The sequence below is a fragment of the Vulpes lagopus genome, chromosome 2 (genome assembly GCF_018345385.1).
Source record: "Vulpes lagopus strain Blue_001 chromosome 2, ASM1834538v1, whole genome shotgun sequence".
Lineage (NCBI taxonomy): Eukaryota > Metazoa > Chordata > Mammalia > Carnivora > Canidae > Vulpes > Vulpes lagopus.
The window spans coordinates 62,612,581-62,637,540 of NC_054825.1; the positions used below are offsets into that span (position 1 = coordinate 62,612,581).

General features: G+C 36.6%; 1 protein-coding gene across 2 annotated transcripts in view; it reads left to right on the forward strand.

The window, feature by feature from the left end:
* Positions 1 to 24,960, forward strand: part of WDR72 (WD repeat domain 72) — a 230,245-nt gene that overhangs the window by 118,156 nt on the left and 87,129 nt on the right. For both annotated transcript variants that reach the window (XM_041746685.1, XM_041746684.1), the window contains exons 15-16: positions 17,890 to 18,707; positions 21,463 to 21,554. In XM_041746685.1, the coding sequence (XP_041602619.1) occupies positions 17,890 to 18,707; positions 21,463 to 21,554 (910 nt within the window). The remainder of the gene's footprint in view (positions 1 to 17,889; positions 18,708 to 21,462; positions 21,555 to 24,960) is intronic.

A 24,960-nucleotide genomic window follows, 5' to 3' on the forward strand; every position in this document is an offset into this window, starting at 1 on the left:
CCTTGTTCATTTGCGCATGTGTAATTTCCTTAATTTCTTTTTGATCCTTCTTTTCTTCTTCCACAGCATTGATTTCATCTAGAGTAGATACGTGTTTCAGCTCTTATTTTTTATCTAAGTATTAGATTTCCTACATTCTGATATTTGGATTTACAAGCTAACTTCTAGAGGAAATTTTTTGTCTTTTTTTTTTTTAATTTTGATGTATTTTATTTTTCTTTCTCTCCCTCTGTGCTCAGCTGATGTTCTGTGTTGGTTTTATTGTTGCTTCTGTTTACTTCCTCAAGGTCCTCAGTTCAGAATGAGGACTGGACTGGACTGACATTGGGTGCATGCTTGTCTGGTCAATGAACTAGCTTTTGAGTTGATTCAGTTAAGAGTTATATCACAATCTTTCTAGGTCATCCACTCCCCATAGACTTGACATTATCCTCAGAAATCAAATTCTAAAACCCAGCCACCTACTTGTAGACCTGATGCTAAGTGGACCTGTGACTTCAGCTCCATTTAGCATTTTGTGTTTCTGTTCCATGTTTAGTCCTCAGAGATGTTTATTTTGAGCTTGGTTAAACCTTTTTTTGTGTTTCTATTTTCTCTCTTTTTAAAAAAATATTTTATTTATTTATTCATGAGAGATACAGAGAGAGAGGCAGAGACATGAGCAGAGAGGGAAGCAGGCTCCATGCAGGGAACCTGATGTGGAACTTGATCTCAGGACCCTGGGATTATGACCTGAGTCTGAGCTAAAGGCAGCCACTCAACCACTGAGCCACCCAGGTGGCCCCTGTGTTTCTTTAAATATATATATATATATATATATATATATATATATATATATATATATATATATATATTTTTACATATATATATATATTTCAATTATTATTGGTATGCATTTGGAAGAAATAGTTTGCTTCAAATTCTAAACTTTTCCATCTTCAAATCAAAGTTAATTTATATTTTTAAAACCTCTACATTTTTTGTAAAACAAAACAACTATCTGAATTTTTTAGTAGCAAAGATGTAGGCAGCTACTGTAATTTCTTTTTGTATCTGGGTGCCACACCTTCTGTTCTTTGAGGCTTAGATTTTGAAGATAGCTTCTTCTATAAGGATTATAAATTCATCTACATTGTAGATTTGTTTCTCAGAAAATTTTCTACTTCAAGAAAGTATATTACTTTTTCTTTAAAACTACTTGAAAAATTTTCATTGTCATAAATCTTTTGATATGGATACTTTCCCTTGAGGATCGATACATTTTGTAGAATTCCTAATATTTTTTCTTGCATAAATTACACTTGTAATACATCAACTGTGACTTCCAATATTTGTTTATTTGATGAATAGAAATCATTTAAATTTTTCAGAATAACCAGAGTGCAGATTCTTTGTATTTTTTTATGATTATTTTCTAATCTGTTACAGTGGCTTTATCCATATCTAAGTAGCCAATGGTTTTTAGAGTGATCCCTCACCATAGGGTCTTTCATATTACCACCCTTCATTTTCTTAGGGATTATATTTAACATGCAGAGTGCCTCAATGTTTACATAACTCATTAAAATATGCAATTTTGAAAGTTATAAGCACACCTGGGAAAAGAAAGTTGAGAACAAGAAGAGGTGAAATTACTGGAAAGTCAATATCTTAGTCCCTGTGATTAGCATGCAGACAGCAGAAAGTGATCTACCAGGAGTCAGAGGAATTGGAGAGCATAGCATGGCATAAGTTAATCTGACAAGTTAGATATCACAAATACTAATAATGCATTTTATTTTTAACTTAAAAATGAAATGATATTATAAAAATAATATAATTTATTTTATATTTAACTAAGTTTAGATTATGATTGCAATTGCACACTAATCTTTAAGTGACAATAGAACGAATTGTGTATTTTATCTTGTGTATTTTTTTCTGATTTAATTGTATGGTATATAATCTGTCACTTTATTTTTGGATTTCACAATACAGAGTTATTTTAGAGAAGTATTGAAAAGATAAGTTTTCTACAGCCCTCTCTTAATACTCTTTATATTAAAAGATTTGTCATTTGAAGCATCTGAATTAATTCTCTCTTCTTCAGTTGTTAACTTGTCTCCTCCACTGGATCCTTATTTGTCAGTGGCATTGGGTGTGAAGCAGTTCTGGCATCCCTGTCTGGCTTTAGTGTAATCCTTCATTTTCATTTTTAACAGCATTTGCTATCTACTCTGTGATTGGAATACACCATTTAATAATCAGTCAGCGCCTGACTAATGGGTGGGGTGGGACTTTATATTAGAAACTGAGGCATATTTAGGTACTAGTTTTTTAAGTGATCAGTTCATTAGTGAATGTTTTCTTATAATGATGGCTTTTTTGTTTTTATATATCTGTGAATATGGTGTTACATGCAATGTATGCTTAGCTAATGATGTTACTTTGTACATCTTAGAAATAATAAATGAGAAACATTATTCTATTCTTTGAGAAATTTAAGTCACATAACGTCGCCTGAAAAATAGTCAAAAAAAAAAAAAAAAAAACCACAATGGACTTGGGAACCCTGACTTGGCTATTTACCAAATGAGAAACCAGGTAATTCAGTTTACTTCTGTTCCTCATTTTCTGTAGGTTTAAGATCAGATAATTTCTAAATTCTTATGGCTCTATTATAATCAAATACCTAGAATATTTCTGCAGCTAGTGTCTATATGACTTTTCACATAGTATTTAAATATTTGTATTAGGTATTATTGCACAAAGTCACAAAAGTGAGAAGATAAATGTAGTTTTAAGCATCAATTTTACCAAACTTATTTTGTGGTTGTGGTAGGTTGGGCAGGTCAGATCCTTTCACAACAAACTCAGTGGGGGATCCAATATGTTTTCAGAAAGAAGTTTTATCAGAACATGTTGTCAGACAGTGCATTTCCACCTTCAAAGGCAGGGGGTAGAACCAGTCTTGTTTAACCATTTTGTCTCTCCGAATCAAATAGAAAAAGAAGAGGCACAAGCTGAACACAGCAGGATAAAGGAAAAATAAGTAAATGAATAGACTTTTTAAAATAAAGATGTTATACCTTCACATCCATCACATTTTTTTCTTCTAAACTTTTGGGTCTTTTTGGTTCTCCTTTTTATGTGTATATTGGGTTGTTGAAAAGTTTGAATTTTGTGTTGTTGACTTTAGTTTTCTTGTCATTTATTCTGGGTTCTTGCTGGTAGTGGAAGAATAATTTCTCTCTTCCGCTGGCCATCTGGGATTCACTTGCAGACTTTCTGACTCAGTAGCTTTTCCCAAAGTCCGTGTACTCAGACAAAGAGCTCTTTTCTGTGGGCCTCTTCCTAGTCCCCACCTGCTGTTTAGAGCATTCACATGTAGATATATCAGTACCATTTTACTCACCAGGCTCACAAGTTCAGAGGTTGGAATGGACCATTGTCCCCTAGTGCTACCCTCTTGCCCTCCTGATTGTAAACAACACCTTCTCTGTTGCTTCAACCTGGAACTTGAGAGAGTGGGAGTAAAGGTGTTGGGATAGTGGGAAAAATACCAGCATCTTCTCTATGTACGCAAAGCCTGGACAGCACATTTTAGAGAATTAATGTCAGGCAATCAGATAGTATTCTGTAAATAACATGTGAACTAATAACTTAAAATTTATATTTAGCCCTCACAATTTTGCAGTGATATAGATTCTATGAAATACTTTTTTGTATTTGATTACTTTTTCTAGACTTTTTTTATTGTAATAAGATTGATGGAAGTTTCTAAATACTTCTGTTAAATGATAGTTTACATAAACTTGATCGTTCTAAAGGTAATATGATTGTATTTATATTTTTGCACAACATTATTCAGTCATGATTCAGCAGAATACTTTTTATTTATTTTTAGCAGGGATTTATTTATTTATTTATTTATTTATTTATTTATTTATTATGAGAGACACAGAGAGAGAGGCAGAGACACAGGCAGAGGGAGAAGCAGGCTTCTTGGTGAGCAGAGCGCCTGATGTGGGACTCAGTCCCAGGACCCCAGGATCATGACCTAGCTAAAGGCAGATGCTCAACCATTGAGCCACCCAGGTGCCCCTTTAGCAGGGTATTTTTAATAGAATTCTTGTTTGCAGAATATATAGTGTACAGTGCCATATAAATATAAATAAAGTTAATATTTATTATAGCCTTTGCTAAACATTACTAAATATTGTGCATGTCCAATCTATAATGTGAAAGCTCAGTAATTAGTATTATTGGCATTTATTGTCTACATTTCTTATGTTCAAAATGATAGTAGTATTGTTTTTAAAGTCCTTTTGTAACATAACTTTAAAAATATACTATTTCTTAAAAGATTTAAAAAATTTTAAACAACAATAACAATCTAGTATTATAATATTCAATCATTTTAGCACATTTAAATATAACAATGGTGGGACACCTGGGTGGCTCAGAGGTTGAGCATCTGCCTTTGGCTCAGGGCGTGATCCCAGGGTCAGGATCCAGTCCTGCATCAGGCTCCCTGTAAGGAGCCTGCTTCTCTCTCTGTCTATGTCTCTGCCTCTCTCACTGTGTCTCTCATGAATAAATAAATAAAATCTTTAAAAAAAACATAACAATGGTTTATACCTATAATCTGACTTGTTTCCAAATGAAAACCAAATTTATTGTATGTTAAAGAAAACAGGGGGCACCTGGGTGGTGCAGTTGGTTAAGTATCTTGCTCTAGGTTTCAGCTCAGGTCATGATCTCAGGGTTTTGGAATCAAGCCCTGCATTGGGCTTCTTTCCCTCACCCTCTACTCCTCCCACCTTAGACACCCCCCCACACACACACACACACACTCATGGGCTCTCTCTCTCTCTCTCTTCCTCAAATAAATAAAGAAATCTTTTTAAAAAAACTTGGAATAATACTTTTGATTTGAAAATATTCTACAGTGTCCAGTTGCTCCTGAGGCTTAAGGTGATTATATTTAGGGAGCCATCCAGGCACCCCGAGAAAATAATGGTGAATATTTTTAAGACTCTTGATACATGTCATCGTAATGTTTTTGAAAAAAGGATAAGTCCATCTAGATGTCATCAGAGTCCTGTTAAAATGTGCACTTGACAGCATGAGATCCTCTACTTTTCGTTTGCTATAAGTTTGAGAAGATTTTAGCAAATATAGGGCTCAGAACCAGTGTTGTCTGTAAAATTTTATACTTGTTTCATTTTTATTGAGATAAATGGTTTAAAAACTATCCCCCTCTGTGATATTTTTGTCTCCTACTCATTTTATGTCTTGAGATATGAGTATTTTCCTAATTAATTTTTGCGAGTTGTGTATATATCTAAAATATTAGCCTTTGATTTTCTAGCAAATATAATGTTTAAATTTAATCTGATTAATGTATTTTTGCAGAGGGAGGCACAATGTTAAAAACATCTAGATAGCCATATCCGTTATTGACATTTTTCTTGGCCATTCTTATTACTTTTTAAAAAGAATTTTGTTTAGTATATTAAAAATGTAGGTTTTGTAGAAATTTTAAAAATAGGTATAATCAAAGGGTGCCTGGCTGGATCAGTTGATAGAACATGTGATTCTTAGTCTTGGAGTTGTGAATTTAAGACCCATGTTGGGTATAGAGATTACTTAAAAATAAAACCTTTAAAAATAGATATAATCAAAAGGAGATGTTAAGAAATCTCTGCAATTTTATAAAAGATGGGATTATGCTTTTTAAATCTAGGGATTTTTCTCATAGACAATATATGTGAACTTCTTGCCAGGGCATTAAATATTTTACAAAAAAAATCTCTTTTTAATATGTCCTTGGTATTTTAATATGTCCATATATCATAATCTATTTAGCTTAGTCTGTATTATGGGATATTTAAGTTATCTTCAGCTTATTGATGTAGAAAACTCTACAGTGAACATGCTTTTTCATGTAATTTTGTGTGCCCTTGTAATTTTATCTTTAGGATAAATCATTTTTAAAAGAATTTCCATATCCCAGGTTTTACAATTTAAGTTGTTGATACATTTTGCCAACTGTGTTTTATAAGAGAGATGCCAATTGAGAATGAGATTCACCCATTGTGAAATATAAGAGAGCCCATTCTCTCTCCCTCCATACCCACAATTGCAGTTACCCATGGTTCAGAAGTAGATGATCCTCCTCTTGAAATATTATGAGGTCAGTGGTAACCTAAAGCTATACCACAGTGCCTATGTCATTTACCTCACTTTATCTCATCTGTAGGCATTTTATCATCTCAAATTATCACAAGAAGGAGGGTGAATCTATTACAATAAGGTATTTTGAGAGAGAGTCCACATTCCCATTGCTTTTATTACAGTATATTTTTCTAAGTGTTCTCTTTTATTATTAGTTATTACTGTTAATCTTTTCCTGTGCCTAACTTATAAATTAAACTTTATCAAAGGGATGTATGCATAGGGAAAAACAGTAAATATAGGGTTCAGTGGTATCTGTGGTCTCAGGCATCTACTAGGAGGCTTTGGAACATGTACCCCATGGATTAGGGGGAGGTACTGAATTTTAATTTTTATTCCTATTTACAAACCTAATTTCTATCTATGAGTGGGCTAATAAAATAAACATCTCTACCCCTTGGGTACTTGGCAGTCACAAACACAAATTCTCTATTGAAGAATGCATTTTCAACCCATGGCTCAAAGGCTTTTCACTGATAGTTTCACGCTTGCACACACCCAGTTATAAAACATAAGGAAACAGAAAAGCATCCGCAAAATCAAAAACCAATGTTGTACTCAGAAGGATTTTAAAAATTGGATTTATAGATACATCATACAAAAGAAGTACTTTTTAAAAAATAAAAGAATGGTTTAAAAATATAAGAAATAGGGACAAGGGGCAAGATGGCGGCAGAGCAGGGTCTCCAGGTCACCTGTCCTCAACAAATTACCTAGAAAACCATCCAATCATCCTGAAAATCTACGAATTCGGCCTGAGATTTAAAGAGAGACCAGCTGGAACGCTACAGTGAGAAGAGTTCGCGCTTCTATCAAGGTAGGAAGACGGGGAAAAAGAAATAAAGAAACAAAAGGCCTCCGAGGGGGAGGGGCCCCGCGAGGAGCCGGGCTGAGGCCGGGGCGAGTGTCCCCAGGACAGGAGAGCCCCGTCCCGGAGGAGCAGGAGCTGCACCGACCTTCCCCGCGGAAAGGGGCTCCCCGGGAATTGGAGCAGGATCCCCAGAAAGGCGGGGACGCCCTCGGGCTCCCTGGGACAGTAACAGAGGAACTGCGCCCCGGAGAGTGCCCCGAGCTCCCTAAGGGCTGCAGCGCTCGGCGGGACCCGGAGCAGCTCGGAGGGGCTCGGGCGGCGGCTCCGCGGAGGGGGCTGCGCGGCTCCGGGAACAGCTCAGCGGCGGCGGCTCGGGCGGAGGAAGAAGCTCCGCGGAGGGGGCTGCGCGGCTCCGGGAACAGCTCGGCGGGGCTCGGGCGGCGGCTCCGCGTAGGGGGCTGCGCGGCTCCGGGAACAGCTCAGGCGGCGGCGGCTCGGGCGGAGGAAGAAGCTCCGCGCGGAGGGGGCGGCGCGGCTCCGTGAACAGCTCGGAGGGGCTCGGGCGGCGGCTCCGCGGAGGGGGCTGCGGGGCTCCGGGAGCAGCACGGGGGCGGCGGCTCGGGCGGAGGAAGAAGCTCCGCGCGGAGCGGGCGGCGCGGCCTCGGGAACAGCTCGGAGGGGCTCGGGCGGCGGCTCCGCTGAGGGGGCTGTGGGGCGGGAGCGCGAATCTAACAGCGCAGGCTCCGGAGCACAGGGCGCCGGGACACAGCCCAGGATCCGGCCTCCCCCCGGGACAGGCAGAGGCCGGGAGGGCCCAGGACAGCAAGGACGCTCCTGCCTGGAACTGAGCAGATCAGCGGCCCCGCCCGGGAGCCCCCAGGCCCTGCAGACGGAGAGCCCCGGAGCTACTGCGGGAGCTGACTCCAGGGTCCCAGAGCTGCCCCCGCCACTGTGGCTTCCTCCCGGGGCCTCACAGGGTAAACAACCCCCACCGAGCCCTGCACCAGGCAGGGGCAGAGCAGCTCCCCCAAGTGCTAACACCTGAGAATCAGCCCAGCAGGCCCCTCCCCCAGAAGACCAGCGACACGGACCAGTTCCAAGGGAAGTCAAGGGACTTAAAGTATACAGAATCGGAAGATACTCCCCCGTGTTTTTTTTGTTTTGTTTTGTTTTTTTTGCTTGTTTTTGTTTTTGTTTTGTTTTGTGCTTTTTTTTCTTTCTTTCTTCTTGATTTCTGATTGCTTCCCCCACCCCACCCCACCCTTTTTTTTTCTTTTTTCTCCTTTCTTTCTTTTTCTTTCTTTTTCTTCTCTTTTTCCCCTTTTTTTCTTCTTTCTCTTTTTTCTTTTTCTCTTTTCTTTCCTTCTCTCTCTTTTTCTCCTTTTCCCAATACAACTTGTTTTTGGCCACTCTGCACTGAGCAAAATGACTAGAAGGAAAACCTCACCTCAGAAAAAAAGAATCAGAAACAGCCCTCTCTCCCACAGAGTTACAAAATATGGATTACAATTCAATGTCAGAAAGCCAATTCAGAAGCACTATTTTACAGCTACTGGTGGCTCTAGAAAAAACCATAAAGGACTCAAGAGACTTCATGACTGCAGAATTTAGATGCAATCAGACAGAAATTAAAAATCAATTAAATGAGATGCAATCCAAGCTAGAAGTCCTAACGACGAGGGTTAACAAGGTGGAAGAACGAGTGAGTGACATAGAAGACAAGTTGATGGCAAAGAGGGAAACTGAGGAAAAAAGAGACAAGCAATTAAAAGATCATGAAGATAGATTAAGGGAAATAAATGACAGCCTGAGGAAGAAAAACCTACGTTTAATTGGGGTTCCTGAGAGCGCGGAAAGGGACAGAGGGCCAGAATATGTATTTGAACAAATCCTAGCTGAAAACTTTCCGAATCTGGGAAGGGAAACAGGCATTCAGATCCAGGAAATAGAGAGATCCCCCCTAAAATCAACAAAAACCGTTCAACACCTCGACATTTAATAGTGAAGTTTGCAAATTCCAAAGATAAGGAGAAGATCCTCAAAGCAGCAAGAGAAAAAAAGTCCCTGACTTTTATGGGGAGGAATATTAGGGTAACAGCAGACCTCTCCACAGAGACCTGGCAGGCCAGGAAGGGCTGGCAGGATATATTCAGGGTCCTAAATGAAAAAAAACATGCAACCAAGAATACTTTATCCAGCAAGGCTTTCATTCAAAATGGAAGGAGAGATAAAGAGCTTCCAAGACAGGCAGGAACTGAAAGAATATGTAACCTCCAAACCAGCTCTGCAAGAAATTTTAAGGGGGACTCTTAAAATTCCCCTTTAAGAAGAAGTTCAGTGGAACAATCCACAAAAACAAGGACTGAATAGATATGATGACACTAAACTCATATCTATCAATAGTAACTCTGAACGTGAACGGGCTTAATGACCCCATCAAAAGGCGCAGGGTTTCAGACTGGATAAAAAAGCAGGACCCATCTATTTGCTGTCTACAAGAGACTCATTTTAGACAGAAGGACACCTACAACCTGAAAATAAAAGGTTGGAGAACCATTTACCATTCAAATGGTCCTCAAAAGAAAGCAGGGGTTGCCATCCTTATATCAGATAAATTAAAATTTACCCCGAAGACTATAGTAAGAGATGAAGAGGGACACTATCTCATACTCAAAGGATCTATCCAACAAGAGGACTTAACAATCCTCAATATATATGCCCCGAATGTGGGAGCTGCCAAATATTTAAACCAATTAATAACCAAACTGAAGAAATACTTTGATAATAATACACTTATACTTGGTGACTTCAATCTAGCTCTCTCTATACTAGATAGGTCTTCTAAGCACAACATATCCAAAGAAACGAGAGCTTTAAATGATATACTGGACCAGATGGATTTCACAGATATCTACAGAACTTTACATCCAAACTCAACTGAATACACATTCTTCTCAAGTGCACATGGAACTTTCTCCAGAATAGACCACATACTGGGTCACAAATCGGGTCTGAACCGATACCAAAAGATCGGGATAGTCCCCTGTATATTCTCAGACCATAATGCCTTGAAATTAGAACTTAATCACAACAAGAAGTTTGGAAGGACCACAAACACATGGAAGTTAAGGACCATCCTGCTAAAAGATGAAAAGGTCAACCAGGAAATTAAGGAAGAATTAAAAAGATTCATGGAAACTAATGAGAATGAAGATACAACCGTTCAAAATCTTTGGGATGCAGCAAAAGCAGTCCTGAGGGGGAAATACATCGCAATACAAGCATCCATTCAAAAACTGGAAAGATCTCAAATTCAAAAGCTCACCTTACACATAAAGGAACTAGAGAAAAAGCAACAAATAGACCCCACCCCCAGCAGAAGAAGACAGTTAATTAAAATTCGAGCAGAACTCAATGATATCGAGACCAAAAGAACTGTGGAACAGATCAACAGAACCAGGAGTTGGTTCTTTGAAAGAATTAATAAGATAGATAAACCATTAGCCAGCCTTATTAAAAGAAGAGAGAGAAGACTCAAATTAATAAAATCATGAATGAGAAAGGAGAGATCACTACCAACACCAAGGAAATACAAACGATTTTAAAAACATATTATGAACAGCTATACGCCAATAAATTAGGAAATCTAGAAGAAATGGACGCATTCCTGGAAAGCCACAAACTACCAAAACTGGAGCAGGAAGAAATAGAAAACCTGAACAGGCCAATAACCAGGGAGGAAATTGAAGCAGTCATCAAAAACCTCCCGAGACACAAGAGTCCAGGGCCAGATGGCTTCCCAGGGGAATTCTATCAAACGTTTAAAGAAGAGACCATACCTATTCTACTAAAGCTGTTTGGAAAGATAGAAAGAGATGGAGTACTTCCAAATTTGTTCTATGAGGCCAGCATCACCTTAATTCCGAAACCAGATAAAGACCCCACCAAAAAGGAGAATTACAGACCAATATCCCTGATGAACATGGATGCAAAAATTCTCAACAAGATACTAGCCAATCGGATCCAACAACACATTAAGAAAATTATTCACCATGACCAAGTAGGATTTATCCCCGGGACACAAGGCTGGTTCAACACTCGTAAAACCATCAATGTGATTCATCATATCAGCAAGAGAAAAACCAAGAACCATATGATACTCTCATTAGATGCAGAGAAAGCATTTGACAAAATACAGCATCCATTCCTGATCCAAACACTTCAGAGTGTTGGGATAGAGGGAACTTTCCTCGACATCTTAAAAGCCATCTACGAAAAGCCCACAGCAAATATCATTCTCAATGGGGAAGCACTGGGAGCCTTTCCCCTAAGATCAGGAACAAGACAGGGATGTCCACTCTCACCACTGCTGTTCAACATAGTTCTGGAAGTCCTCGCCTCAGCAATCAGACAACAAAAAGACATTAAAGGCATTCAAATTGGCAAAGAAGAAGTCAAACTCTCCCTCTTCGCCGATGACATGATACTCTACATAGAAAACCCAAAAGCCTCCACCCCAAGATTGCTAGAACTCATACAGCAATTTGGTAGCGTGGCAGGATACAAAATCAATGCCCAGAAATCAATGGCATTTCTATACACTAACAATGAGACTGAAGAAAGAGAAATTAAGGAGTCAATCCCATTTACAATTGCACCCAGAAGCAGAAGATACCTAGGAATAAACCTAACCAAAGAGGTAAAAGATCTATACCCTAAAAACTATAGAACACTTCTGAAAGAAATTGAGGAAGACACAAAGAGATGGAAAAATATTCCATGCTCATGGATTGGCAGAATTAATATTGTGAAAATGTCAATGTTACCCAGGGCAATTTACACGTTTAATGCAATCCCTATCAAAATACCATGGACTTTCTTCAGAGAGTTAGAACAAATTATTTTAAGATTTGTGTGGAATCAGAAAAGACCCCAAATAGCCAGGAGAATTTTAAAAAAGAAAACCATAGCTGGGGGCATCACAATGCCAGATTTCAGGTTGTACTACAAAGCTGTGGTCATCAAGACAGTGTGGTACTGGCACAAAAACAGACACATAGATCAATGGAACAGAATAGAGAACCCAGAAGTGGACCCTGAAATGTATGGTCATCTAATATTCGATAAAGGAGGAAAGACTATCCATTGGAAGAAAGACATCTCTTCAATAAATGGTGCTGGGAAAATTGGACATCCACATGCAGAAGAATGAAACTGGACCACTCTCTTTCACCATACACAAAGATAAACTCAAAATGGGTGAGAGATCTAAATGTGAGACAAGAGTTCATCAAAATCATAGAAGAGAACACAGGCAACACCCTTTTTGAACTCGGCCACAGTAACTTCTTGCAAGATACATCCACAAAGGCAAAAGAAACAAAAGCAAAAATGAACTATTGGGACTTCATCAAGATAAGAAGCTTTTGCACAGCAAAGGATACAGTCAACAAAACTAAAAGGCAACCTACAGAATGGGAGAAGATATTTGCAAATGACATATCAGATAAAGGGCTAGTTTCCAAAATCTATAAAGAACTTATTAAACTCAACACCAAAGAAACAAACAATCCAATCATGAAATGGGCAAAAGACATGAAGAGAAATCTCACAGAGGAAGACATGGACATGGCCAACATGCACGTGAGAAAATGCTCTGCATCACTTGCCATCAGGGAAATACAAATCAAAACCACAATGAGATACCACCTCACACCAGTGAGAATGGGGAAAATTAACAAGGCAGGAAACAACAAATGTTGGAGAGGATGCGGAGAAAAGGGAACCCTCTTACACTGTTGGTGGGAATGTGAACTGGTGCCGCCACTCTGGAAAACTGTGTGGAGGTTCCTCAAAGAGTTAAAAATAGACCTGCCCTACGACCCAGCAATTGCACTGTTGGGGATTTACCCCAAAGATTCAGATGCAATGAAACGTCAGGACACCTGCACCCCGATGTTTCTATTAGCAATGGCCACAATAGCCAAATTGTGGAAGGAGCCTCGGTGTCCATCGAAAGATGAATGGATAAAGAAGATGTGGTTTATGTATACAATGGAATATTACTCAGCAATTAGAAACGACAAATACCCACCATTTGCTTCAACGTGGATGGAACTGGAGGGTATTATGCTGAGTGAAATAAGTCAATCGGAGAAGGACAAACAGTGTATGTTCTCATTCATTTGGGGAATATGAATAATAGTGAAAGGGAATATAAAGGAAGGGAAAAGAAATGTTGGGAAATATCAGGAAGGGAGACAGAACATAAAGACTCCTTACTCGGGGAAACGAACTAGGGGTGGTGGAAGGGGAGGAGGGCGGGTGTTGGAGGGGAATGGGTGAGGGGCACTGAGGTGGACACTTGACGGGATGAGCACTGGGTGTATTTCTGTATGTTGGTAAATTGAACACCAATAAAAATTAATTAAAAAATATATAAGAAATAATTGACTGTAAAAGCAAACAATCTGTTTTTTAAGAGGCCAGATAGAATTTACAGAGATTGAAAATGTAAAAATTAAAATTAAAAATTCAATGGGTAAGTTAAATGTTATAGTAAAGACAAGTGAGAAGAAAATTGGCAAGCTAAAAGAGAATTCTGAAGTGATACCCAGCATGAGGCACAAAGAGAAAAAGAGATTAAAAAAAAAAAAAAAAAACATGAGAGGACAGAGTGTGACAAACAGCTCATCAGAGTTCTGCATGGGGCTAAAGGAATGGAGAGGGAAAATATTCAAACAGGTAAGTCAGAACTTAACAAAATTAAGAAAAGACAGGAATACTCAGATATAATGTAAGATTGGGGGAAAACATCCACACTTAAAAGAATTCTAGTGATTCTACGATTCTATGCTGAATAGTAAAGACAAAAAGATTTGAAAAGACAGAGTGAAAGAGTACCAGCTGACATCTCAACTGAATCAAAGACTACAGGAGAATGCCTTCAAAAATGCTCTGAGAAAATAAGTGAAATTAAAATTGTACATTCAGTGAAACGATCTTCCAAGAAAAACATTACTCCATTAAGAGGACCTACAAAGTCAAAAGTTGATTCTTTGAAAAGAATATCAAAATCAATAAACTTCTGGCAAGAGAAAAAAAAAAGTAAAAGCAACAAAATTAATATCAAATGAAAAAGAACCCATAGCTACAGGAAGTTTAAAAAACTGATAAACAAATAATATAAGCCTCCCTCTGAACTATCATTGAACTATCAAAAGAAATTAAATCATTAAACTATCAAAAGAAATTAAGCATGGTCTAAGTAAGGGGGAGATACACCCTGGAACTTGACAAACATCCTCAAACCTGTATGAAAGAGTGAAAGACCATAGGAACAACTGGATAGGAGAACCTACCCACCAGATCTGAAGTCTTTGTAAAGCTCTTTAGACCATGGAATATTGTGGGTCCTAGATAAATTGATTAATATCCTAGGCAGCAATAAGAAAAGGATAACTAGAAAGTTTATAAAAGCCATGGGTAGGCACTTTATACAACGACATGAAAGGCCAATGAAATATTGCCTTGATAATTAATGGTAATAATTGAAGAAATGAAAATTAAAATTATAAGAGATACCAACTTATATCCCGTGTATTGACAAAAATAAGATCCTGTGTTAATGAGGATGTGGTTTATGGAAACTCTTCATACAACGCTTTGAGATTTATAGATTGGTGCAAATCACTTGGGAGAAGAATTTCGGATAACCTTACGGTTAAGGAAGTACATGTCTGGGATCCCTGGGTGGCGCAGCGGTTTGGCGCCTGCCTTTGGCCCGGGCGCGATCCTGGAGACCCGGGATTGAATCCCATGTCGGGCTCCCGGTGCATGGAGCCTGCTTCTCCCTCTGCCTATGTCTCTGCTTCTCTCTCTCTCACTGTGTGCCTATCATAAATAAATAAAATTTAAAAAAAAATAAAAAAAAGGAAGTACATGTCTTATGAATTATTGTTACTCTAGAAACTTTTACAAATGTGAACCAGAAGTCTTTACCAGGAGAATATTCACTGTAGCTTTTTTCTTTCTTTTTGCAATAATGAGTGTTGGAAATAATGTAAATGGCCATTTAAAAACAGTAGATAAATAAACTATATTATCATAAAGCATAATACTTTTTACAACAGTGAAAATGAAAGAACTGCAGGTATAATCATCAACAAATATGAATCCTACAAATAGAAATTTTCACATAGATAAAGCAAATTGGAACATTATAAACATTGTGTTAGTATTTATATGAAAATATAAAACAAGCAAATTAAATAGGTCAGTTGGAAATACATATTTAAGGTTAAGATGCTAAATGAAACCAAAGAAATAATAAACATGAAATTCAAAGTATTGGTCACCTCTGACAGTAGGCAGAAGTATACAATAGGGGTAAGTTCTATTTTTCTATCCAGAATGGAACACTTCGTTAATATTCATTTGGCATTTCATTAACATTATTTATTTACTAGGAAATTAAAATATAGAAAAAATAAGCACAGGACAAAAATGGATAGCACGATGAATTCCCTCCAAGTGCCTACTTGCATAATCACTACAAAAATGAAGTAAAAAAATACTCAGCACTGTAGAAACTATGTCCTCCTGTCCTCCAGAGGTAATCACTATCCTTATAGATTTGAATCTATGCATGCATCCTTGAACCCTATTGGGGTTTTTTGCCCGTTTTTTTTTTTAACTTAACATGAATGAAATCATACAGTAATTATTTTGTGTCTGGCTTCTTTGGTCAACATTATGTGAGTAGATTCACACTTTGTACCTGTTGTTGAATATCTATAGTTCTCTATTTTTCACTATTGTATCATTTTTTGTTGCATGGATACATCACAATGTCTATCCCTTCCACTGTTAGTGGACGTTTAAGTTCTAGTCTGGGGCAGCAATGAATAATGGTGCCATATAGTTATGTCCATGTTTCTTTATATACAACATTGATAATGCTAAAAAGACCAAATATATGGTTTGTCTATTATTTCATATGTATTAAACATTACATAATAATAAATATTGTAAGAAGTCTTCTTTGCCAAATTAATAGGTAATAAATGGTACTATTATCTCAGTTTTGCTTGGTTACTATGGGTGGTGAACATTTTCTTTCATATTTTAATTTGGATGTTATTCTTTGTGAATTGCTATTGATGCTGTTTGCTCATTTTTTTAGACTGTATAGTACTCTTTATTTTTGATTTGCAAAAATCATTTATGAATAATTACATTAATCTTATTAGTGGAAATATTGTTTTTAAGTTTGCCCCATTTTGTTTTTTTTACCTTTAAGTTTTTTAACAGTTGGTTTTTAAATTTTATTTTTTATAATCATAAATTAAATATGTCACTGCAACAAACTCCAAAAAACTAAAAAAAAGAAACAAAAGAAACAAAATAAAAAAAAAAAAACCCTAAGATATAAATAAAGATTATTTTAATCCTCTCTTCCCAATTAACTGTTGTTAGCATTTTGGTGCATGCCTTTTGTGACTATATATATATGTGTGTGTGTGTGTGTGTATTTATGTTAACTATATATATTAATTATATATAATGTATACATATATTTACATTATATATTAAATGCATATATGTATATATACTTACATATGTATATATATCAATATGTAAATATATATATTCACACGTAGTTTTGCAAAAGGGGGATTATTTTTTCTGCCTAATAGAGCAGTTTTCCCAATAGGCATAGTTTTACACCAGCATTTTTAAATATTTTAATGCTGTTTCATTGTATACATAAGCTAATCGTTCATTCAACAAATATTTATTGAAAAAAAAACAAATATTTATTGAGTCCCTTAGTAATGCTGTATATATCAGCATCGTTTTATAGACATAAGGGGCAAAACATGCACAGAACTCCTGCAAAGGTGGAGTTTGAATGCTACAGAGGAAGACAAACAAGTATCTCATGTAATATAAGGTAACCATAAGTATGAGAAAGAAAAAAAGCAGTGGATAGAGAGTAATGAGGATGTTAGAGTAATGAATATAGCAATGGGTTGGAATGAGGAGCGAAGGTACTCAAGGAAGGCCTCATAAATGAGCAAAAACATAACAAGTATGGGAGCCAACCATGCCAATATTTTGGGCAAAATCATTTTAGGCAGAGAAAGAATAAATGCAAGTTCATAGCACAAGGCTTACCAAGGGAAAAAAAAAAGCTATTTGACACTGGTTAACATCTAGGTTATTTCCAAATATTTAAAATTTTAAACAAATTTGAAGACACCATTTTTGTCAAGACTTTCTAAATTCTTGCAGATGTTCTTTTCTTCCCCTTAATTTTCAAGCCCTTTTTCCCTATTGTATATCTTCATGGCTATGTTGATAGGAAGATATAAAATCATATATAAAAGGACATTATCTTACTCCCTCATCTTAATTCATATTTTTAGAGGAAAAATAAAAGTGTTATGGAGGAAAAAAGTTTTTAAGAAATATTAAGAATATAAATGTTTCGGGCACCTGGGTGGCTCAGTGGTTGAGTGTCTGCCTTCAGCTCAGGTCCTGATAGCCCAGCCCTGGGATCAAGTCCCACATCAGGCTCCCGGCAGGCTATGTCTCTGCCTCTCTCTGTGTCTTTCATGAAAAAATAAATGCAATCTTAATAAAAAAGAATATAGAATATTTAAGAAATATTGGAATATTGGATGTTTAATTTAGAGGGGAATTTTTAGAACTAAGACAAAAAATTAAAATGACTTGCCTTTAATTGTACTGCTACTTAATACTTTCTTTTTATGCCATTTTAATATGGAACCTTTAATAAAACCACTTAAAAATAATAACCTTGACACATATATATATATTTTAAATCCCCTTAGGTTGCTGATGCCAGGTCTTTCTCAGGACCTTTTAATGTCTTGCCTGTGAAGATAAAATGGAGTAACATTGGCTTTCATATCCTTCTATTTGATCTGGAAAACCTGGTTGAACTTTTACTGCCAACTCCAATCTGTGATGTTGACCCTTCCAATTCCTTCTATGGTAGTGAGATCCTGAGAAGAGCCAAAAGCACAGTGGAGAAGAAAACATTGACGCTGAAAAGAAATAAAACTGCTTGTGGTTCTCTGTCAGCAGAAGCGCAAGCCAAGCCTGTTGTTGAAAACCCAGCCCAAGGAGATAATACTGTCAAGTTCTTAGAAGAAAGTGATGGCATTAAAAGGCAAAAGAAAATGAAGAACTCCAAGAAGATGCACCCTAAGCCATCAAGAAAAGTGGATGCCAACATCACAATAGATGCGGCTAAATTGTTTCTATCTTGCTTTTTGCCATGGGGAGTGGATAAAGAATTAGATAATCTCTGTATTAAGCATCTCAATATTTTAAAGCTTCAGGATTCTGTTTCTTTAGGACTTGCCTCAAATGAAGATTGCTTCTCATTGATGCTGCCAGGATGGGATATATGCAATGCTGAAATGAAAAAAGACGATTCAAAAGTAAATTTATTTTCCGAAAAAGTTTTGGACTTGTCAAATAAATACACGTCCACTCTTCCAAATCAGGTTGGGATGCCAAGAGGTCTGAAGAGTAATTGTGATTCTTTGCAAGAGCCAAACACTCTAGTTTATTTATTGGGCAGACTGTTTGTAGTTAGTAAGTTAGTTAACATGCCTTTAGAGTTCGCATGTGGAACTGCCAGGTAAGACATGCATAAAGATCTTGACTATTGTTATTTGGGACATTAAAAAAAATTATCATTATTTGCTACATTCAGCTCTCTAATCACCCTCCCTCCTTTCCTTCCTTCCTTTCTTCCTTTTTGGAGATGAAGAGCGAATGTGCAACAACTCCCTTAACTCAAAACACATTTAAGAAAATCTTCCTCTTTGGGACTGGAGGATAATTTGAGCAATAAATCTATATATTTGAAAATGTATTCATTCAACAAATATCCATTACTCTCATAATATGTGCCAGGAAAATCATAGTGCTGGGTGCTGAATGATTTAATAGATAGGTAGAGAGAGAGATAGATGATAGATAGATTGATTCATACACACACCTTAAAATCCATTTTACTTGCTGTGAATTAAATATGAACAAAGAACATTTAAGTAAATGTCAGTGATAATGTATTTCATATATCATCGGAAAAAGTTTTAAAATTTCATACCTCAAATCCTACCATTTAATTTATACTTTCACGTGTTAAACTGGAGGAGGCTATCAGTAATTCATTTATAAAAAGTGCAGATTAGTAAAAATAGCTATTGTTTTTTGAATGTTTAACATCTATTAGTCATCATGTAAGTACTTTACTTACATAATTTCATTTAATATGCAAACTGGCATATAGGTGCTGTTATTTTGTTCTTTGTAGAGATGAGGATATTGAGTCTTATGGAGAGAAAATATCAACTCCAAGATTAATTCAGCTCCTAGAGGCTGATTCAAAGCTGACCACCAGTCTAATTCTGGAGCCTAATTCATTATTAATCTTAACTCTGTGGGTTTACCTTCTTCCACTGCTAGAATTCAGTATAGTTTTTCAGAGTCTGATGTTAGAGGATTGAACTCAAGCACTCACTGCATATGTCCTTAGCACTAGCCTACAGAGGAACTATAAAGAAATTTCTCATTTGGGTAGGAACTAATTCAAATGATAAAAATAATACACATAAAATAAATGGAAAACACTGAAGTAGGGTAAATGAATGAGGAAAAAATCTTTGTCACATAAGTAAGTATTTTGGTGGTTGGAGTAAAGAGTAATTAGTGAGAGATGAAACCATCGGAATGCTTTTACAGAAGAGACATTGTTCTCACTATCCAATATATCATGGTAAATGGTCCTTGACATTTCCATTCTGTGATAGGAGCTCAGTTCCAGGCACTGTATGATCGGCACAGTTTCTGCCCTTAGTGGGCCTACAGTATGGTAACAAGTCTATGTAGATTATACAGGATTCAATGTTATGATTCCATCCATTAAAATGCTTCTATACTATAGGGTTTCCCATTTTCTGTTCTGTGCCCTAATAAGAAGGAAGTAGACTGATAAATTTCTGTGATTTGTATACTTACTCTTCCTCTATTTTCTTGTTTATTTACATATATCGATATATGTATACATGTATAAGATTTTCCTCTATTTCTTTTATTCTATTTATTTATATTTATATATATTATATATAATTTCTTCTATTTTTCTTATGTTTATTTATATAAATATAAACAGAAGAAAAATATATATATACATTTATATGTGTGTATATGATATATGTACATATATGTATGTATAAATTTAATATAGGCTTCTTTTAGTTTTCTCTTCTTTCTATTACTAAGAAAATTACAAAGCATTGAAAATATGGTAAGAAAAAAAAAGTGCAGTCAGCCTAGAGCCTGAAAACCTGGGAATAAATCCTGGTTTTGTTGTTTAACTAGCCAGGTAGCTTTAGACAAGTTACTTAGCCCCTCTGGGCCTTGCTTTCCTCATTTAGAAAATGAGGTGGGTGGGATAGATCACCACTAAGATTTCTTCAGATTCTTAAAAACCTGGGTGCTAACAAATTCTGTTTGCCTAATCAGAGCCAGTGAAGGACTTTGTTATTGTTTGATGGAGGTTTTCATTCTGAGTTTGCTCCTGATAACAGAGTACAAAATGTAGAGGGTGTTTCTGGGGCCCCGAGGGGAGATTATTGGCTTTCAGCCTGCCTTCCACTAAATAGCCTAAGTTGCTGCCATCCATTACTTAATTCTTTACAAAATTCATCATTAAAACAAACACATTATCGAAGGAGTTGTTGGGATTAGAGACTGCCTCCCAAAATCAGTGACTTCAACTTTGATCTGCTGTCAGACTGTGTGTCATTTTTTAGGAAGTCAAAATAATATGTAGGACTTGTCACACCAAATCTTTCCAACAGATTTGGCCATTTCACTAACATTTCACTGTGGTTTTGAAGGTTGAGAAATCCTTGTGTGCTTAACAACTGAGTGCATGACCTAACTGTATTTTAAGATAAGAGCCATGAGTATATCCCTAAAGAGTATCTGAAAGTTCCTATAATAGAATCCCTGGCTAGGGTAAAGCCTGCCTTCATCAGGTCCTTACACTACCTGGGAAGAACTCTGGCAGATGCCAACATATTAGAATTCAAAATATATTACATTAGTCACAAATTACATGACTTAACATAGTGGGGCTCCTCCTGGAAAAGTGAGTCATAAGGTAAATTCAGTAAACTAAGATTCAAAACTGGGATTAAGATTTTAGGTAGGAACAAAGTGGAGAATAAGATTTACCAAAGAGATTAATGTGGACAACGTTGCTAAAAATAATTTGTGTTCAATTCCTGAATTTTTGGTCATGCACTCATTTTTAAAATTTATTTCTAAAAATACTTTCCATATATCATCTTTAATGATATCCTTTATTTTTCCCCCCACAGGTCTTTCAAAATGGAATCTGTGCATAACAAGGCAAAAAGTCCTGGGAGTGAGATTTTGAATATTTCAAGCTTCTATGGTTACTTACGAAATGGTAAGGGACTCACAGATATAGTCTGATATTTTTCCTCTATAAAATAGAAAATAACTAGTCTACCTATAACTGGATCACATGCTACAGTTTAGAATGAGCAGTGTTTGCATTTATTGTTTGATTTAGTTTGCATTTCACATGGCTATACTTTTGTATTCTGCATTTGAAATATATATGATGTTTTTATTAAAATAAATAACATTATAAGACAAATGATCTTTGAAATGCCTGTAGTCTAAAATTTTCCAGCAAAAGAAATATTTGGATATTAAATTAAGGTCACATGTGATTTATGGGGAAGGTTATTACATCAGTATCTTTATTACCAAATAAATGATTATTATATTAGAGAATTTTATAGCTTTTTCAGAAGGTTATATAATGGTCCTTGAATTCTTCTGAGTAATAGTCTTGGTGTTTAGATTTTCTTTTGAAGCCAAATAGCTAATTTATCCTCAAAACCTCCTTCTCTAAATCTTTTTCATCTCAGTAAATGGCAAAACTGCCCTTCTAGTTGTTCAGGCCAAGAACTTTGGTGTAATTTTGACTTTCTCCTTTTTTCAAAACCCACATCCAATCTTTTAGTAAATATATTGATTCTACCTTCATGATATATCCCTGATTCTGACTGTTTCTCTCTACCTATGTGACCTCCCCACCCCAGTCGGGAGCCTTCATCTCCCCCTTCCTGGACTACTCTGGAAACCTCCTAACCACTCCTCTGCTCCTATATCTTCTTCCCATACTCTATTCACAATCAAACAGCCAAAATGACCTATTGGAAACTAAATCAGAACCTTATCTTCTGTTTAAAATGTTTCAGCAGCTTCTGTTCCACTCCAAATAAAAGCCTAAATAAATAAATAAATGCCACAGTCCTTAGGATAACATATAAGGCCCTTTATAACCTGGCTGTTCTGCTTCTGCTATTGCACACGATGCCAATCCCATCTGACCTCATCTCTTTGTACTTATCCCTTGTTTAGCATGTTCCAGCTACATTGGACCTTTTTCTCTTACCCAAACAGACAGGCAGGTCTTAGGGGCTTTGCACTACTCTTCTGCTGCCTGAAATGCTCTTTCCTCAGATCCCAGAGGCCAAATGCCATTTTATCAATGAAGGTGCCCTTCTTTCTCCTCAGCACACTCTGTCCCATTCCCTGTTTTACTGTTTTCCATAATTCTTTTCACTCTCTGATGTAATATCTCTCTTTTCATTTGCTGTCTATGTCCTGCTACTAAAATGTAAGCTCCATGGGGATTATTATTTTTTTATGACAGCTTTATTTACTACTGTATCCCTAGTTCTCAGAACAAAGCCTTGAAGGAATTAAGCAAATACCTTTGGATTAATGGGTGAATAGTAAATAGAACAATCATCTTGGAAATAGATGGCTGAGGTTTAAGATCTAGTTTTGCCACTTACCACTTATGCAGCTTTGGGCATGTTTTTTACTCCTTTAAAAGCAGTATTTACTATATTTGTAAAATGTGAATAAGATTCTAGACTTGGTGTGCATGGTATGGTGTATCCAAAGTTGTGCAGTATATGATCGATACATTTAGTTGCTCTGAACAATAGTACATAGGGGCCTGCCTTCTCAAAGTTATTGAAAAGAATATTTGGAATATTTTAAAGTGATAGTTCACTAATAGCTTCCAATTTTTGAGTGCCTAGTATATTCAAAGAATTATGCTCATGGCTTTACACATACTATCTCAGTATATAAACTTGAACGGTAGAAGGGACCGTCTCTGTGGTATCCTTAGGAAAACTGAACTCAGGGAAGTTAGATGACTCACTCAGAGGCAAAATGCTGTTGAGCAGAAGAGTCAGGCTTCCAGGTCAACCCTGTCTGGTCCCAAACCACTTGCTCTTTGCATTATGTCAGCATGCTTCTCAGTTATGATTACAACTATTGTCCCCTCTAAATGGTCCCAGCCTGGGTTGCCTGCCTTCTCCTTAAGTAGTAGCTCTCCTTAGGGCATTTATCCTTGTTTTCATTTTCTATAACATTAATAAAAGGATTAGAATTTAAGGCGTTATATAAGTGGTTTCTGCAAAGACCAAGAGAATTGCTAAGCAGAGCCAAGGGGGCCCCAACCAGAGCAGTAGGAGCAACTAGTGTTATTATTGAATAGTGTCCCGCCTGTTGAGAGGTGGCATTTATAGCATTTCAGATTCACTCAGGTCCTAAGGAAACATGGTTTTGTGTTTTAATAATTGGAAGATGGGAGGTGAAGGGAAAGGAGGGGTTCACTTTATGCTATTAATTTGGTAGAGTCAAGCCTAAAGAATAAAATAATGCTCTGAGGTGCTCATTCTAAAGAGTTGACAGGAACCAAAACCCACTTCTGTCAGCAAAAATGGTGACTCAGTAATATTGGTAAGCCTGGGGTGTTTTCTTTTTATCTTTCCCCCTGATGTTGCAATTAATTCTTTAGCTCACTGACATTGCCAAGAGAAGTTGGCTCTCATTTCTACCTCATATTAAAATTTTAACATCACATTAAAGTGCACTGTGAAGTACCCCATGATGCCAGTAAGTAGTTACAGTTGAGACCAATACTTAGCTTTGATGGTAGAGTCACAAGGTCAACAGAATGAGAGAAGGGGGTGAAGGAGAGAGATCAAAAGAAAATTTTCTCTTACCTGCTGTGCTCATGAAGCAATGGAAAATATGACTTCAAAATCATAATGCTCCATCGTACTTACATGTTTTATGCACTGGTCTTGGTCATTTCAAATTCATATCATATGTTCCATCAGGGAAAAATAACGATATCAATAACAAGTCAGAAGTTTCTTATATATCTCTATAACATTCTCAGTTCACATTATGTTCAATACTTTCTATCACACTTCCCTTGACCACTAATGTGATATGTAAAAATACATGTATAAAATATAAAACATTTAGAAAATACATATTTGTACATATGTACACACATGTACATATCTATTAATGTATAAAATGGCGATTCAATGAAAAGTACACTGGACTAATACTAACTTAAAGAGTTGATGCCAGAATTTCAAACACATATTAATACATTAATTTAAATAGACAATTAGAGTAATTTTCCCTCCAATGCAAGCCATCATCATTTTTCCTTATCTCACTCCCAGGATCTGGCACCTAGATAATATACTTTAGCCATCAGAAAGCCTTAATTGATCAATTTTTCATTTGGATGATAATATGTACATTTTCAATTAATGAAAAGGCACTTATTAAGTGCTTTTTTGTGTAGGGGGCTGCTGGACACTCTCTGGATCAATTTAAAAAAACCAAGCCCTAGCTCACTCTTAAAACTTCACACTGAACATTAAGGCAAATAGATAGAAAGGACATTCAAAAGGGCAAACTTAAGAGAAACAATACATAACAAAATGAGTCAAATT